The sequence below is a fragment of the Chenopodium album genome, chromosome 27 (assembly GCF_948465745.1).
Source record: "Chenopodium album chromosome 27, dcCheAlbu1.1, whole genome shotgun sequence".
Taxonomy (NCBI): Eukaryota; Viridiplantae; Streptophyta; class Magnoliopsida; order Caryophyllales; family Amaranthaceae; genus Chenopodium; species Chenopodium album.
In genome coordinates, this window is record NC_137860.1 from 31,586,930 (window position 1) to 31,604,683 (window position 17,754).

Below are 17,754 nucleotides of genomic sequence, written 5' to 3' on the forward strand. Positions count from 1 at the left end.
TTGAGCGCTAGAGAAAGGAAGGCCATTGATATATTTTTTTTAAAAAAAATTAGTTATGATAGTTAAACATCATATCAATGTATCAAGTATATATAGAATGGTGTTACACAAAATCCGAGATCAAATTATACCACGAGTTCTAATTTTTGTTTAGATATACGTATTTGTTTTGAGGTGTATGCATGCATACAAGTATATATTAAAGTAGATATCTTTATGGAAGAAAATATGATAAAATGGTCATTATCATTATTTAATGTTTATCGATCAATTGGAAAGAAGCCGATCAATTTTTTCTTTCCTTTTTTTTTTTTTTTTTTTTTGATGCAAACGAGGGGCTAGGCCCCAGAAGGCGATCATTTTCAATGTTGAAGCAACTTCATTCATGTATGTTTCTTTATACAACAATGCAATTGCTAGATTTATTTTTATTATTTCAAGCTAAGTCATGTTGTACTTTTTACACTGGTTGAATTCACTTATACTCTTCTGGTTTATGTATAAGGAAAAATAAAATAATAATAACATTTAGATAAATTAATGATCAAAGTTTGTATCTAGATTATAATTATTTTTTGAATAAAAAATAGTTAAAACTAGTTATAATAATTGTTTGAAGATAATGAACAACAAATCCGTTGTAGTCTAGTTGGTCAGGATACTCGGCTCTCACCCGAGAGACCCGGGTTCAAGTCCCGGCAACGGAATATTTTTATTTTATTTTTGCCGCTTCGAAATTTATCGTCTTCTCCAAATATCTTTCTTAAGCCTAAAACCCCTTTTGCAAATCCCTTTTTTCTCTCTCTCCTTTGATTTCTTTCTAATTCCCTCAATTTCTCCCCAGTTTCAAATTTGATTCATATTCAATTTTTCGTTCCTTTGTTTCCAGATATCTAAAGGTAAATTTCTGATTTTTTTTTTTAAATTGTAATTTTTTCTAAAATTCAAGCTATTAGTTCATTATTTGATAACTTGTATGCAATTTAAATTCTATTTGTTCAATTAAAATCATTGTTATGGGATTAAGGCTTTGACTGATTGTTCAATTAAAATTGTATGATTGGTTTTCTATTAATTCGAGCTGTACATTCGTAGTTAGGGTTTACTTTTGTGTTTAATTAACCACCTTGATGATTCTAATCTGATTCTTTGTGGAATTTTTTTGTTAAATGAAATTAAGACTCCTCATGTAAAAGTTCATGTTTTTTTCAAAGATTGTGTGATACTAGAATTTATTTAGAGCAGCAATGATGTAGACGGGATTTGATCCGAGGTCTTAGGTAAATAGGTAGTGTTGGCATCCACAAAATCATGATTTGTGCATCCCTTAGTAGTTTAAATCACAAAATTGGTGTAAGAATGGTCTACAATATGTGTGTACTGATTTTGAGTTTTAAGGATCAGTACCCCAACTGTATATAGCAAATTGAGAATCAAATAAATATTGTTGGCGCATCATCGATTGTCGTTTCTTAGGTACATACTGAGATGCGTTCGAACCCGTCTAGGATGAGGTTAGGTATACTTTGATAGTTCAGACATATATGGAATTTATGATTTCTGTGGCTTTTTTTTTCCTATAGTGTTTAGATGTTGAAAACTTTAGTGTACATAAATAAATTATGAATGAGGGTTCATTGACCTTTTATTAATAAGGGTTATCTTGTTATGAAATGATGCATGTTGATTTGCTAGCAATGTGGTGTATGATACAGCACACGTTTTAGCTTCGAGTTGATTAGAATCAGGAATCACTTAAAAGATATTGTCACTTTAGTAATTTTGCATAACTAGAGTAAACATGTTTAGGTAAATGGTGCTTTTATCATTCCTCTTCATGGAAAAGAGCCATATCTGGAACTGTTAACTAAACATTAATAGCAGGCTCTGAAGTTTGAGCTTTAAGTTTTTGTAATTTGAATCAGTGGCAAGACTGTTGTACTGAAATTTTGATGACCTGCTCTTGATAATTATGCCTGGGATGTTCAGTCTTATTTTACCTCTTTAAGTTTGAATTTTATCTTTTGATTAATTTATCATGGGGTATCCATCTTTGTCATTACATTGCTGATTGCTGGATGTTCTTCTTTCGTATTCTGTGTATGTCTAAAGAGTCGTACTTGCCTGCTTCCTGGATTTTGTTTGACTTGAGTTTGATTATAATGGTGAATTTTGGAAATTGTTGGTCGGAAATGTGGAATGCTAAAGTACTCATCTTTCCTTTTACTTGTTTGCTTGCAGGTGTGGTTATTTTATTCTGAATACTTTCTACTTATCATTATTTTGATTAATAGAAGGCTAATCTTGTAGCCTATGGCTATAGTAGATGATGACATGAAGGAAGACTCACTTCGGTCTGTCTTTTTGAACTCTCTAATACCCAACGTCGATGAAGAGAGTCTCTCTCTTGAAGATGTAGCCTGGGCTGATTCATGCCTGAATAAAGATGTGGATGATTCTGATACAGACTGGAGTTCTATTAAAGATGCATTATTGGAGATTATCAGCTCTCAACCAGAACCTCCAGCCACTTCAGTGGTGCAGAGCAGTATGCAACTGTCTGCTGATGAAATTCCTCAATTCAGAGAAAATCTGACTAGTATGGATTTCGGTGGTGGATCTGATGAAGATGAGGATCTCATCGATGGTGATTTTGAAGAGATTGAAAGCATTGATTTATCTGAAGATGATGAAGATGATTTTGTAGCCAGAAATAAGAGAGGCAGGGTGAGAGGAAAAGTTATTAATGTTTTCCGCCCAAATTATTCTGAAGACGTAAAAGTAGAGAACTTTGATTCTGATTTGAACTCGAGTTTGACAACATTTGAGGTGAATACTTCGTTGGAAGACATCTTCAAAGTCTGGGATCTTGGGATTTCAGACGAGCAAGATGAGTTTGGAAAACAATTGAACAAGGCCCTTGCTGATGTTCCTTCACAGATTCAGTCAAGTTCCAGTGATTCAGCAGTATTGAATGATCCGATGCAGGTGTCTATAGATGATGTCATTGCTGGCATTGGTGATCTGTCTCTCAAGCAATATACAGAATGAGTTGTTCGTTTGCTTCTAACTTTTCTTGTTTAGTTCCTGGTCATATATTCATCTGTTAGTTTTACGTTTCTGCCTTCTACTTCTACACGATGAAAGGCGAGTTTCTGTAAACTTGTTTTTGGCCTTCTGCTTTTCCTAGAAATCAGAAATGTGCTGTTGAAATGCTCTGCTTTGCTGGTAAATTGTTTATCTTCAAAGTATTTAATTTCAATGGAAGTTGAAGTGCAATTGTTCTTAGTTAGTTATTGTACACTCCGTTTGGATTTCTTCATCAATATTGGAAGCTCATAAGTTCAGTATCCATGTCAGTTAAAATTGATTTACAGGGACTAAAATCATTGAGTATTAAAGTATAACATGATCATTAACAACATGTTTATGTGGTTACGCCGTTACGGTAACGGGGAGGGGAAGGAAAGAGACAGAAAGGGGAAGGAAGGAGGTGAGAAAGGAGTAGCAATAAGGATCCTGTTCTCTTTCTTTCCAAATTCCTCAGTCCAAACACACTGCAACTTCTTTTTGAAGGAATGAGAACCAAATTTCATGATTTTGATATACTCACATACTGTTAATGATATCGTAACTCCTTTCTAAAATGGGAATTGAATGACATATATGGACATCAAAATTAGCACGAGGAATCATGTGATAATTTGATGATTTAACATGGTACATTGGTACTATTGTAAGTATTCTATACTCTAATGCTGTCTAGTTTGTACATCTTAAATGTCTAGTGGTTTTTTTTTTTTTTTTTTTTTTTTTTTTTTTTTTTTTGATGTGGATGAGAATATGTCAAAAATGTTTTTGGTTGTGATAGTATTGCTACTGATATGTGATATCCATACTGATGTGTAAAATCCCATTACTTCAAGTTGAAAGATAAAGCCAAGATAATGGGACATAACAAAAGTGGGAAGTGGGCCCTCACACTTGATCAACGAAGATGGTTCATCCACATGGTTTGAACCACAATCTTTGATTTGAAATGGCTAATTATTAACCGTCAAATGCAGTTCATCAAACCTTACCCTCAAAATCCAGTGATTAACTAATAACCATTTATCTCTAATATACTAAAAGACATTATTTTAGAAGGATAATAGCCTCATATTCACCTTTCACTGATAGGAATACATCACTAACTCTGCATAATTTATCAACCTTTTCCTATTTTTAATTTTGATTTGGATTTTCTCATTTATCAAGCTCGAGTCGTGCCAACTAGGCAGGATTTATCATCCACATGGCGGTACACCACTGGCCGAAGCATGACAGCCTCTCAAGCAAGACATATTATGATAACATGCATAACTAGAGTTATATAAATTTGTAGTACTGAAGCATTGATTAGCCTGTGTGGTAGAGTTTGCTAAGAGGAGGGATAAGACTTTGCATATCTTTTGGCTTGTCTGTTCTATTCTCTTTAGCAAACACAGTTCATTGAAGAAAAATGGCCTCAGCTTCTCTTCTCAAGACCTCACCAGTCCTTGACAAGTCTGACTTTGTCAAGGGCCAGACCCTCCGCCTTCCTTCCGTTGCTAGTGTCAGGTTTGCTCCCTCGGCTCCATCGTCTCTGACTGTCCGCGCCAGCTCCTATGCCGATGAGCTTGTTAAGACCGCGGTACGTTAAGTTAGCCTTTTCTATCTCTTCACTGATAAAATGTTATGATGTTTGCTCATGTACTTCTGTTAGCTACAGTATATAATTATGGTTGTTTACAGAAATTTATGCCTATGATTCTGAATAGTACTTCCTCTGTTTTTAATTAGTCGCTACGTTACTTAAGCTATGTTTGCCAATGCATATTCTCAAATCTCAACCATTTATACTTTTAAATATCAATAAGGAATCATGTAAAAATTGATATCAATAGATTACACATGGAGATTAATCTAATCTAACAAGAGTTCACGTGACTGTATTTATTTAACACAAAGTATAGTCTAAGTAGATTATATGGATAATGTATAAAAGAAACATAGCAACTAAGTAATAAAAAACTTAGGTAGTATAAAAATAGAATATAATAGAGAATAGAAGTAATAAAGAAGAAAATAAAAAAGGAGTTTTTGTAGACATATATGATGACTGGGAGAAATATCTAAGTGGGGATTCTATGATTCTCTGACACTTATGTTAATGATTTTGACTACCTTAAAAGCTTATCCATGTTGAAGAACTGTAGTGAATGGTTTACTAAACTGATACTAGCTCTAGTAGTTATACTTGTCTACTGTAAGATTATTTAAAAAGAATTCAGAAGCAAAGTTGTTTATTTGTGGGGGTTGTTTGCAGAAAACTGTGGCATCACCTGGCCGTGGAATCTTGGCCATGGATGAGTCGAATGCCACCTGTGGGAAACGTCTGGCCTCAATCGGTCTGGAGAACACTGAGGCTAACCGCCAAGCCTACCGTACCCTTCTGATCAGTGCCCCAGGCCTTGGTCAGTACATCTCTGGTGCTATCCTCTTTGAAGAGACTCTTTACCAATCAACCACTGATGGCAAGAAAATGGTTGATGTCCTCATTGAGCAGGGGATTGTTCCCGGTATCAAAGTTGACAAGGTTCGATATCTTGCCACTCTCTTACATGTAGATTAGATTAGAGCAGGAAAGTAAGTATACTAGTGTAATATTGATATGTGAACATTGATAATGTACTATTTTACAGGGTTTGGTGCCACTTGCTGGTTCAAACGATGAGTCATGGTGCCAAGGTCTTGATGGTCTTGCTTCCCGCTCAGCTGCTTACTACCAGCAGGGTGCCCGTTTTGCCAAATGGTACATAACATGATCTTACTCAAAGTATGACTATATATTTGCTTGTTAGATTATGTCAAAATTCACCGAAAATTGGATTGCTGATTTTCTACAGGCGTACTGTTGTGAGCATTCCCAATGGCCCATCTGCCTTGGCAGTGAAGGAAGCTGCTTGGGGTCTTGCTCGCTACGCTGCTATCACCCAAGTAAGCATTTAAAAACCAGAACCTTAACTTTTTATTACAAAGTATTTCATCCTTTATTGGTTCTTATAAAATATATGTTGTATTTAGGACAATGGATTGGTCCCAATTGTTGAGCCAGAGATCCTGCTTGATGGTGAGCATGGAATCGACAGGACATTCGAGGTTGCTCAGAAGGTTTGGGCCGAAGTGTTCTACTACATGGCAGAGAACAATGTGCTTTTTGAGGGTATCCTCCTTAAGCCCAGCATGGTTACCCCAGGTGCCGAGTGCAAGGAAAGGGCCACCCCTGATCAAGTTGCTGACTACACCCTCAAGCTCCTCCACAGGAGAATCCCCCCATCCGTCCCTGGAATCATGGCAAGTTCCTATGCCTTCATCACACTTAATACTAAAATGCTGATTTTATTTGACTTAAAATCATTCAGTTATTATATGTGTACTGTTATCATACATTTTAGCAAAAGATCATATACTGCCTTCGACCCTAAATTGTAGGCCACATGGTACCGATAAGTTCTGTTGAATAAGGTTTATCTCTTTATCGTTCATGGTTTCTATCCTGTCCATTCATTACCCCTTAAATGTTGAAGATAAGGTTGATCACTTGATATCATACATTTTAGAGAAATGTCATGTATATTACCTCGATCAGTCTAGGAAGATTTTATTGTTTTCACCCCTTTGATCATTTCCTGAGAATATTGTTGTGATTTTTTTTTTGCTTTGGTGTGGGCAGTTCTTGTCTGGTGGACAATCTGAGGTGGAGGCAACCTTGAACTTGAATGCCATGAACCAGAGCCCCAACCCATGGCACGTATCTTTCTCCTACGCAAGAGCTCTTCAAAACACCTGCTTGAAGACCTGGGGTGGAAGGCCCGAGAACGTGAAGGCTGCTCAGGATGCCCTGTTGCAACGTGCTAAGTCCAACTCTTTGGCTCAGCTCGGTAAGTACACTGGTGAGGGTGAGTCCGAGGAGGCCAAGAAGGGCATGTTCGTCAAGGGCTACACTTACTAAGAAGATTATTACTGAGTGGGGGTTTTTATTAGATTAAGTTTGTTTATTTTAATGGAGGTTGATCATGGACCTAAAATTTGTGTATTTAAGTTTGAAGGCCCTAATGATGTGATTAACGGCCATGAAACAGACTTTTTTGGTAATCACTTAAATTGTATGTACCTTATACTCAAGTTTTAATAAGATGTTCAGCTACTAATGAGATTTACCTTGGCTCTTGGAAAATTGTTATTGCTTTTTACAATGGTTTGAATAAATTGAAATGATTTTCATCTAAACTCTGATTTTAAGTATTCTTCTTTGTACTAAATAGTATATAAAATCATCACATTAAACTATATTGGTCTGTTTGGGTTCAATATTGTTCAAACAACGAGACCTGGATGTTAAATTACCAATCGTTGCTGCTGTTCTGCAGTTCTGCCACCATTGTTTACAGATTTGTTTCCTTGGTTGCTTCATGTTAATTTGCGTTTTCGTTACAATAAATATGTGTATACGATAGGGAAATAAGTAATGATCAGGAGCCCCGGCCCTCTCTTGAGGGGAGCGTCTTATTTATCATGATGTAGAATCGAGAGAAGATGCAGACTGGGTAAATAACAAGATGATCAATGTTATTTTACTTAGTTAGTCATGCTTTCTTCAGAAAAAATGTTGGCAGCTCGGTTTTTCTCCCTATTAATGCGCAGTAACGAAATAATTGAGCAAGCATTTGATGTCGGATTGATTTTGTGGATCTTCCCGTGGTACTTCCTAATCCCTTCAGCCTGATGGCAACCTGTAAACCTTAGTGTGCTTGTTGGCAACATGTAAACCTTTGTGTAGCTAGCGTCATTGCTTCTGACCAACATTATATTGTAAAGCCGTGTTGAGGTTGTTTATGTGGGCTGAGACGTGGTTGCTGTGATTGTCGTGGATGAAGGTGATGAGGAGTTGGTTTTACATGAGCCATCAAAGTTATGATTGTAGCATCCTATATTCCTAAGGAGGAAGTAGGCAGTGGACCACCAAACAAAGGTGTGAGATACGTAGTGTTGTGGTTGATGGGATTGGATAATGGTGTATTAGTGTTGAAAGTGTTACAGGTAAAACGGTATACAAGATTACAAGCACATGAGCAAAGAAATAACGTTAGTTGTACCATGCACAAGGTACAACCGATTGTACATTAACAAAAATATCACTAATCCAACATTTTTCAATTTTATGTAAAATTTGAAATCTTCTCTCTCTAGTTTTTTTCGGATTTACGCTTTGTGTAGGTGGTAGAACACCAGAACTATTGAAATTGAAGAGCTTTTTCTTACCCCCCCCCCCCCCCCCCCCAAAAAAAAAAAAAAAAAAAACATATACTCTTGTACACTACTATAATGCACTTCGTATTTATTTAATTATCAAGTAGCGTTTGTAGTCCAACGGTTAGGATAATTGCCTTCCAAGCAATAGACCCGGGTTCGACTCCCGGCAAACGCAATTTTTTTCCTCATCATCCTCTGTTTTATTGTTGTCTTCATTGTCATGGTTTGCACCAACACTTCTACTAGTAATTATGATACGCGTCCACTTGCTGATGCGGTTGCCTACTTTCATATCGCCATTGGTTTGTTTACCGGAGCCGTTGGAATTGTTTACAAAATTGATTACACAACCCCCGTGAGACTGAGCATGAACGGAATAAGGTAAAGGATTATAGCCGTAGTTCGGGTTGTTGTGAAGAGCATGAAAAGGAGGATGATGATTATATAGTGATGATGGTGGAACATATGCATGAACAGTATTAGGAGGAGCTCCTCTTTGAGTTTTAGGAGCATAATTATTTTGGTTTGTTTCTTGCACTTTTGAAGTGAATATATTGATGATACACTTCTCAGTTGGGGGGGAAACCATGTCGTGTGATGAGATGCAAGAGAACGAAAGGGTTTTGATCATAGAAGAAGAGGGTCGAGTTAAAAAAATAGATGACTCTGATACCATGTGAAGAGAGAAATTAATAATTTAATATGCATATATGTAAGGTCGAATTAGAAGTATATGTACAATTATAAGCTTCATTTAAATTATTTCATCATATATAATAACTTTTAATATATGATTCGTCACTAATTAATGTCTCCAAATAGTTACGATTCTATAGACTACTATAATTGTAGGACAAAGATGAGCTAGATACTATTATTCTTATTTGTTATTAATTGGCTATTTCATTGGCACAGAGATTCGTCCCATGGTGTATGCATGTAGTAATTTTAACCTAATTAGTAATTACATTATGCTCCTTTACATAAACTTTGCACTCGATTTTTTTTTTTTTTTTTTATAAAATTTGGCCCCTTAATTATTTTCTCATATATTTTAGTATAGTAAATAAACGAGAGAATTACAAAAGTTCATTGGATCATATTAATAAGAAGATTCATACTATTCATGATTTATTGCTTGAGATTCTGAAAGAGAAGAAAATTATCTATGACAAACCAATGCTTGTGATCATTTTTCTAAATAACGACAACTATTAGAACATATATATAATTTCTTATGTAGTATACATGAAACCTTAAAGGCTAGCAAGAACTTAAAAGCATACCTATATACCTCGTTACAAAATTATTACAAGCCCTATATATTATTATTAGTACGTAATACGTACGTGTCAGTAAAACTAGATATGAATAGTAAAGTGCGTTTATGTAAACAAGATTCACTTAATCCGGCCAATATCCCCTAGGGTAACATCCCCGGATTTGTTTTGGCTGTCTTTATTGTCATGATTTCCACCAATACTTCCGATTTTGACATGACTCGAACTAGTGCTATTGTTGCCAACTTTCACGTCTCCGTTGGTTTGTTTACCGGAGCCATTGGTATTACTTCCGGAATTGAATCCGTAGCTCCCTGGCGACGGGGCATGGAAGAAAGGAAAATGATTATAATTGTAAGGGTAAAATAGAGGAGGATAACCATAGTTTGGGTAATAAGGAGTACCAAAAGGAGGATGATTGTATAATGGTGGTGGTAAACCATGACTAGCATTAGGAGGAACTTCTCTTTGATTAGTAGGAGCTGGATTTTGCATATTTGATATAGTAGTTTCTTTTTATTTTGGTTATGTAACATAAGAAGACTAGTTTTCACCTTTTATAGATACATCAATGAGACGTACTAATGGTGGTATTAAGTATTATATTGTTTTTATTTGTTTGTTTATCATCATATATAAAGAGTTATAGACTAAAGAGCATATGCTTTAAAGAACACTACTTGTTTCGGGTAAAAACAATGGGACCTTGCCGAAGGTCCAATAAGGTGGTGAAGACTGGACTCAATCCAAGTGATGATGGACCGAGGGTTTCCTGCACAACAAACACACGTAAACTGGCCTCGGGGGTGTTGCCGAGGAAGGCCCCTCCGATGCTAAAGTCAGTACAGTGTGTAGAGAGAAAGGTTATGCAAGAGAATTAATTGCTTGAGGCTTTGTTGTATATCCTACAAAATGTAATATTGATGGCTTTTATACCTTGGCATATATAGGAGGAATGGGCTTGGGCCCAATTGACTTGCCTTGTGGACTGATCTTGACTTTAGCACTATTTGGAGAGTTGAACCTTGACCTTGGGCTTTTAATTGGATCATTTAATGACTTGGCCCAATTGGACTAAATTGGACCCAAACAACTTGCCCCCCAGACCCGATTTGGAAGAATGACGGGTCGGGTTTGATTAACCAGAAAAAAAGGAGGGAAGTAAATGATTTAATTAAGTAATCCAAAAAAGATTTAAATTTTTAACCGCCATTAGTGAGATAATGGCTGTTGGGTGGTTAATTTGTGGAAGTTGAACGGATAATGGGCAGTTAATCATGAATTATGGGGAGACGTGTTTAACGGTTACTTAATGAGGTATTTAAGAGCAAATTTAAGCGTGAATCCCCCAAAATTCCCATTTCTGGAAATAAAAGCAAAAGGAACGCACTCCTTCCTCATTTCTTCACCAAAACAAACTTGAACTCCGCAAAAGAATCCTCGAATCCGCATCCAAACTTCACTGAATCCCCGAGAAATAGTCTCAAAAACCGAAATTCGTCATTCCGAACTTGTAGATCGGCAAATTCCGCTTCAGATAAAGGTAATTTCCCCTACTCTTTCTTTAGTTTTCTTCGAATTTGAACTCCTTCCCCTTTCTTTCGATTTTTCCTCGAAAATCAACAATGGTGAGAGGAGCTAGAGGTAGAGCCCGTGCTCCAAGAAGGGCAAGACAATTCCCCGATCCAAGGAACAGGATTGGGACCTGGAATGGACAGGAAGTGGTGGCTGACCCTGCTGAAGGAATTAGGGCGACCCCAATTTCATCGGTGCCTCCTGAAGGATCGGAGGCACCAAGCGTCTCTGGGCAGGACGAAATAGTTCCCGCTCAACTTTGGGACGTCCTTCCGGGATTTCAAGAATGGCAGGACGCCGAAGTTGCTTCAGCCATGATAGACAACTATCCCTATCATTGGTGGGTACAGCACGCCGAGGTGTATCGGTTTGCTGAACAGATAGAACTGCACTATGGTATAATGGAGGCTGATGGGTATTGGTGCAGAATGCCCATCGCATCTGATAGAATTCACCGTCCACCCCCTGGGTATGTGGGGGTGTACACAAGACAGCTTCAGTATGGGCTGAGGTTTCCTTTGGACACGTTCGTCCGAGACTTGCTGATCCATTACAGGGTCTCCCTGTGTCAGCTAACTCCTGTCAGCATCCGAAGGGTGATGACATACTTGTGGGTCTGCAAGTTCTTCAGATATGTGCCGAATCTCCATTGCTTCAAAAAGCTTCATCGGCTGATGCCGAACACTCAAAGCGGGTACGGCCATCACGGTCCTGGGTGGTTCCGAATTGAGTCTCGGCCCCGGTATTTAACCATGTGGCCGAATGATTCCTCAGATAAGGAATGGAGGGGCCAATGGATCTGGGTTAGGGCACCCTCTGACCCTGCCCATCCTTATGTCTTCAGCGCTCCCAGATATCTATCTGAGCCTGACCCTGAAATGGGCAGCCTGGGTCCTCCCGAAGATAGAGGCCCAGATCCGCACCTTAACCAGCAAAATATCTTCGGCCGAATGCTGAACCCCAGTGGTGCTGGAGGCCGACTGAAGTATATCCCGGAGACTTGGCTCCCGGATAACCACTACATTTTCCAAGAGCATATGCTGGCAGCTGTCGGCCTCAGCCGAAAGTTCAGAGATGGTAAGTTTCTTCGGCTGGGGCCGAGGCTTTAATTGCTTATTCTTAGCAAGAATTTTGTTATGCTGAGCCGATGTTGATTTTTTCTTTGCTGAACTAACCTTTGCTTTTTCTTTATGCTCAGAGCGAAACGAGACAAACGTCGGCATTGACTACAATCGTCTCGGCGTCAGCCAAGAGAGAGTTATCATCGATCGGGCCCCTGCTATCACTGAGTCAAAGCACAGGGAGGTCCATCTAGATCTGCATCATCTCCAGATCGAGGCTGAAGCCCTTTATACGAAGCAGAAGCCTTGGTGGAAAAAGAGAGATCCTTGGTTTCAGTTGCTACCCGAGGAACTTGACGCCGCCCGTACAGCCGAAGAAGTTGCACGGGTTATTGAGGCTTACGAAGGAGGAGAAGGATCCTCCAGGGCTGCTGAAGAAAGAGCAGCAATAAGGGCAGCTGAACAAGAAGACGAGGCTTTGCTGGAAACCTCGGTAAGTTATACCTAACTTGACTTTGAAATTTGTTTTGCTTCTTCTCTTTTTCTTTCTTTTTTTTTTTTTTTTTTTTTGAAAACTCATACTCTTCCTGCCCCCCTTGTTTTTTGCAGTCTGAAGGGAGCAAAAAACACAGAGAAGGAAAAGCTCCTGCTCCTGCTGAAGGTCAAATCCAGGAAGATTCTGAAGAGTCAGATATGGACGAACAGCCCCTTCAGAAAAGGAGGAGACGAATGGCCATCATCGGCCCCCGTGACTTCTCAACGGGGCCGAGGCCAACCGGTATTAGCATCAGGGAGCCCGGAGAAGGCGGCGAATTGCCGAGGGTTCCCCCACCACCACCACAATCTCCACCGAAGACCCCTTCCCCACCTCCTGAGATGGAGGTGGACCAAAAGACTCCTGATCCAAAGGGAGGGGTCCCAGCCGAGGGAATGGCTGAGGGTGCCGAAGGGCACAATGTTGAGAATGCTGAGAAGCCCGTTGCTGAGGGTTTCTCAGATGATATTGCTAGGGAGGTTGAGGCTTTCGTCCTCAACCCCGAAGAGGGAGCAGAGATCATTATCATTGACTCTGCTGAGAAGGAAGAAGAGAAGATCACTGAAGAAGAAGGAACTGAACCGCTGAAGGTTCAGGAAGCTCCTGAGTCTTCCTTCCCCTCTTTCCAGACGCTGCACTCCAGGGAGATGGGGTTCTCAGCTGGCCGAATTCCAATTCCAGATCATATCTGGGACATCATCTGGGGCCAGAACCGAGAAGGTGCAGAAGCCTACTTCGGCAATTTTGCTGGAATGTCCGAAGTAGACAGGGCGAGGGTCTGGTCGCTGAAGGCCACGGCTGGGATGGGTGAATCTAGCAGAACTGTCCCAGACCCTGCAAGGACGAATCAACTGCTGATGATGCAGGTAAATCTTTTTCTGCTCAGCTCTTCAATTCCCAGTTATTATGTTTTCTCTTTTTTTTTTTTTTACTGAGACGTGCCTCTGCTTTCAGTTTGTGCACAATCAGACTCTTACTGTAGAGCTGATAGACACCCTACAAGATAGGGTGGACGATGCTGAGCTCGCCCAGAAGGAGGCTACTGAAGAGCTGAAGCTTACGCAAATGAAGCTGGCAGCAGCCGAGGAAAGGCAAAAGGAGGGAGAAGAATATGAAAAGAGAGCTGCTGAAGCCCTCCGGACCTTTTGCGCTGCAATGGAGGAGGAGGTTTTCCCCTCGTTGATAGAAGGGGAGAACTTCCTCCGAGATCATCTGGGAGTGGACATGTCCAAGTTCAAGGCTGTCATCGAGAGCCGAATCAAGGACGGAGCTACTGCACAGGCTGAGGTGCAACAAAGATTGGAAGCTTCAGAGGCCAGTAGGATGGCTGCTGAAGAACAGCTCCAAGCCCGAAACGTCCAACTCTCAGAGGCTACTGCTGCTGCCGAGGCTGAAAGAGCGAAGCTAAGAGAGGCTGAGGATCAGCTAAGGGCCAAAGACGATGAGCTGACACAGCTAAAGGCTGAGGCTTCGGAGGTTCAGCAAGAGCTGAACAAGCAGAAGGGTGCCTCTTCCAAGCTCGCTGAGGAGCTAAATCAATCCAAGAAAAACTTGGAGGAGGTGCAGAAAAAGCTAGCAGATGCTGAAGCCCTGCTCAGAACCCGCATTTATACTCGAGAAGAGTACGAGATGGGATTTAAGAACGGGTTCAGAGTATGCCGAAGACTTTGTCTCCATGCTGAGCCAAATCTGGATTGGTCCAAGTGTGCTGGATGGAGCCTGGATCCAGAAGATCCCCATATGAAGTTCCCTACTCAGGCCGAAGCTGAGATTCTTGCAGCTGAAGAAGCTGAGGAAGAAGAAGAGAGGAGGGAACTCGAAGCTGAACGGCTAGAGAGGGAAGCTCAGCAGGGTGCACAGCCTGCTTCATCTGCTGCTGGAGCTGAGGCCAGCGTTGCTGATCAGTCTGATCCTCGGGCTGAAGCATAGGAACTCGGGCAGTCGTCTTCAGAATCTTGCGGTTCATCGTGCGCTCAACTTTAAACTTGCCGCTTCTGAAAAGTACTTTTGCCTTAATTTTTGCTTCAGCTTGCCTTGATGTACAAACTGCTTTATCTGTTTTTGTATTGTACTTCGGCAGCTGTATTTTTCCGCTTGTGGGCGGCTGCCGATATTTCATTATGTCTTAAAATTCTGTAACTCTTTAATTTCTGAACTTGAATTCCGTAGCTCTTACTTGAGCCTTTGAATTTTATCTGACGTATTTTCCTTCAATTGCTTCGTCTTATTTTGAATGCTTTACTTTTTCTTCAAAACTTGCTAAGTACAAAGCTTTCAGCTTGAAGAATTTCCGCTGAAGATAAACTTGCGCTGACAGTGCTTCTTGCCCCCCTCAGTAATCTGAAGACTTATGTCTTTGGATTACTGAATTGGGCTCCTGACAGACTTTGAAAACGGGCGTCTGAAACACAGGGCCAAATGAAGGCAAAGTTTCGGACGTGGCTGAATAGAAAATAAAAATTTTCTAACGGTTGCCTTTTTCCTTGATTTTCTTTCTATCTTTTAGAAATGGATATCTGAAACACAGGGCCAACTAAAGGCAATGTTTCAAATAATGGCTCTCTGGGATACGAGGCTCAGCTAAGGCAATATCCCAGATTTGTCCATGGACTCACGTCTTTGGAGAACAAGTCTCGCTGAAGCTTAGTTTCAGCTGAAAGACCAGGGTTCTTTAAAAAGACGGGTTTGTCAGCAATTTGAAATCCAGTTACCCGAAGGCGAAGGTTTCAAACAAGGCTGAATAAAAACCCTTAAAGAGTAGATAGAATAAAGAAAACATGAAAGAATGTAAAATTGTAGAATTTTATAGAAATGGTGGCTCTGAGGCCTTTCATTAATAATTAAAAATGTACTTACAAAGATTGTTCTGCCCCGAAGGGCTTACACATGATACTTTTTTAGTACATCGGCGTTCCAGTGATTCTTCAGCTCAGTTCCATCTAATTGACGAAGTCTATATGTCCCTGGCTGAAGTTCATCATAAATTTCATAAGGTCCCTCCCATGCAGCCGAGAGCTTGCCATGGATTCGGCTTTTTTGAACAGCAGCAGCATTCCGAAGGACAAGGTCCCCAATTTTGAGGGGTCTTGCATGGACCCTTCGGTTGTAAAATTTGCTGATTCTCTGCTTATAAGCAGCCATCCTGTCTCGGGCTGAGTCTCTCACTTCGTCAAGGAAGTCAAGGGACTCCTTCATGAGTTGCTCGTTCTCGGCCGAGAAATGGTGCACTCTCAGACTTTCAGAACCTATTTCCACCGGAAGGACGGCTTCGGAACCATACACTAGCTCAAAAGGTGAATAGCCCGTCGCCTCTTTTTCTGTTGTCCGAAGTGACCAGAGAGTTCCTGGAAGCTCTTCTATCCACTTGGACTTTTGATCTTCAACCCTTTTCTTCAGGGCGTTGAGGATTTGTTTATTTGCAGCTTCGGCTTGGCCATTACTTTGTGGATGGCACACTGCTGAATATGCCAATTTGATGCCGAACTGGTCTGTGTATCGTCTCAACGGAAGATTGTCAAATTGCCTTCCATGATCAAAGACAAAAACCCTCGGAATACCAAAGCGAGTAATGATATTCTGCCAGATGAATTTCCTGACAGTTTGCTCTGTGATATTCGAGGCTGCTTCAGCCTCAATCCATTTGCTGAAATAGTCGATGCCGACTATTAACCATCTCTTTTGGTAGGGTGCATCTGGAAAGGGCCCTAGAATGTCCAGCCCCCATTGGGCGAATGGAAGCGGATTTAGGATTGGCTGGAGGTTCCTGGCTGGCTGATGGATGACTGGTGCAAATTTTTGACATTTCTCGCATTTCTTAACCAGCTCTTTGGCGTCTGAGACCATGGTGGGCCAGTAATATCCAGCCCTCAATGCCTTGTGGGCTAGGGTCCTTCCCCCAATGTGGTTTCCACAGATGCCGAGGTGAATTTCCCTAAGGATGTAATCTGCATCTGTTGGTCCCACGCATTTCAGTAATGGGGCTGAGAAGGACTTTTTCAGAAGCTCTCCTCTGAAGACAATGAACCTTGAGCTAATTCTCTTCAGCTTGGAGGCCATAATTTTGTCTTCGGGAATTTCTCCCCGAAGCTTGAAAGCTAAGATGGAGTCCATCCAGCTGGGTTCCGGGTCGGCGCAGCACACTTCGGGTGCTTCGTCGACGCTTCTTTCTCGGCGCACCTCCACGTACACAGATCTGTTCAGCTCAGTTAGAGTTGAACTGGCAAGTTTGGAGAGTGCATCGGCTTGAGCATTCTGACCCCTTGGGATCAGCTGCACTTCAAAGGTTCTCAGCTTTGCAATAACTGATTTGATCTTGGCAAGATAATTTATCATGGAGGGCTCTTTGGCCTCATAACTGCCACCAATCTGATACGCAACCAGCTGAGAGTCTGTTTTCAGACAGACATGTTCGGCTTCCAAAGAGATGCACAACTCTAGGCCTGCGATTGCCGCCTCGTATTCAGCTTCGTTGTTCGAAGCCTTGAAAGAAAATTTTAGTGCATACTCGAAGGATTTGCCTTCTGGAGAGGTTATCACTACCCCTGCCCCCGAACCATTTACGGTGGAGGATCCATCCGTAAATACGGTCCAGATTTTCTTTTTATCGTCCAACGTCTCCTGGTACGAGCATTCGGCCAGGAAGTCCGCTAGAGCTTGAGCCTTGATGGCTGCCCTCGGCTGGTAGCTGATGCTGAATTCAGTGAGCTCAAAGGCCCACTTGGCCAGCCTACCTGATTTTTCCACTTTGCCGAGAACTTTTTCCAGCGGCTGATCAGTGAGAACCACTATCTGATGGCAATCAAAATAGGGTCTCAACTTCCGAGCGGCTACCACTACTGCAAAGGCAATTTTTTCGAGTAGAGGGTAACGAGTCTCGGCATCTGTCAGAGTGTGACTGACGAAGTAGATCGGTTGCTGGATTTTATTTTCCTCCCTCAGCAGCACTGCACTGATGGTGGCTGGGCTA

The 17,754-nt window shown here is 40.7% G+C and overlaps 2 protein-coding genes and 2 non-coding genes across 4 annotated transcripts; all 4 read left to right on the forward strand.

Moving 5' to 3' along the window:
• Positions 1-634: 634 nt before the first annotated feature.
• TRNAE-CUC (transfer RNA glutamic acid (anticodon CUC)) lies at positions 635-707 on the forward strand. The gene has a single exon. It is a non-coding gene; the product is annotated as a tRNA-Glu (tRNA).
• A 1,534-nt stretch (positions 708-2,241) lies between these two features.
• On the forward strand, positions 2,242-3,218 carry LOC145620877 (uncharacterized). Its single transcript, XM_081675599.1, has one exon. The coding sequence runs from the start codon at positions 2,314-2,316 to the stop codon at positions 3,049-3,051; it is 738 nt and encodes a 245-aa protein (XP_081531725.1). The 5' UTR covers positions 2,242-2,313; the 3' UTR covers positions 3,052-3,218.
• A 1,175-nt stretch (positions 3,219-4,393) lies between these two features.
• On the forward strand, positions 4,394-7,244 carry LOC145619250 (fructose-bisphosphate aldolase 1, chloroplastic). Its single transcript, XM_081673904.1, has 6 exons — positions 4,394-4,675; positions 5,351-5,620; positions 5,727-5,836; positions 5,931-6,021; positions 6,109-6,378; positions 6,758-7,244. The coding sequence occupies exons 1-6, from the start codon at positions 4,505-4,507 to the stop codon at positions 7,034-7,036; spliced, it is 1,191 nt and encodes a 396-aa protein (XP_081530030.1). The 5' UTR covers positions 4,394-4,504; the 3' UTR covers positions 7,037-7,244.
• Positions 7,245-8,440: 1,196 nt separating this feature from the next.
• Positions 8,441-8,512, forward strand: TRNAG-UCC (transfer RNA glycine (anticodon UCC)). Its single transcript has one exon. It is a non-coding gene; the product is annotated as a tRNA-Gly (tRNA).
• Positions 8,513-17,754: the final 9,242 nt, after the last annotated feature.

Excerpts from the sequence above, each read along its gene's own strand:
- LOC145620877 (XM_081675599.1), top strand. The coding sequence starts at position 2,314 with ATGGCTATAGTAGATGATGACATGAAGGAAGACTCACTTCGGTCTGTC.
- LOC145619250 (XM_081673904.1), top strand. The coding sequence starts at position 4,505 with ATGGCCTCAGCTTCTCTTCTCAAGACCTCACCAGTCCTTGACAAGTCT. Across the intron at positions 6,022-6,108 it reads GCTACGCTGCTATCACCCAA|GACAATGGATTGGTCCCAAT; the intron begins GTAAGCATTTAA and ends TGTTGTATTTAG. Across the intron at positions 6,379-6,757 it reads CATCCGTCCCTGGAATCATG|TTCTTGTCTGGTGGACAATC; the intron begins GCAAGTTCCTAT and ends TGGTGTGGGCAG.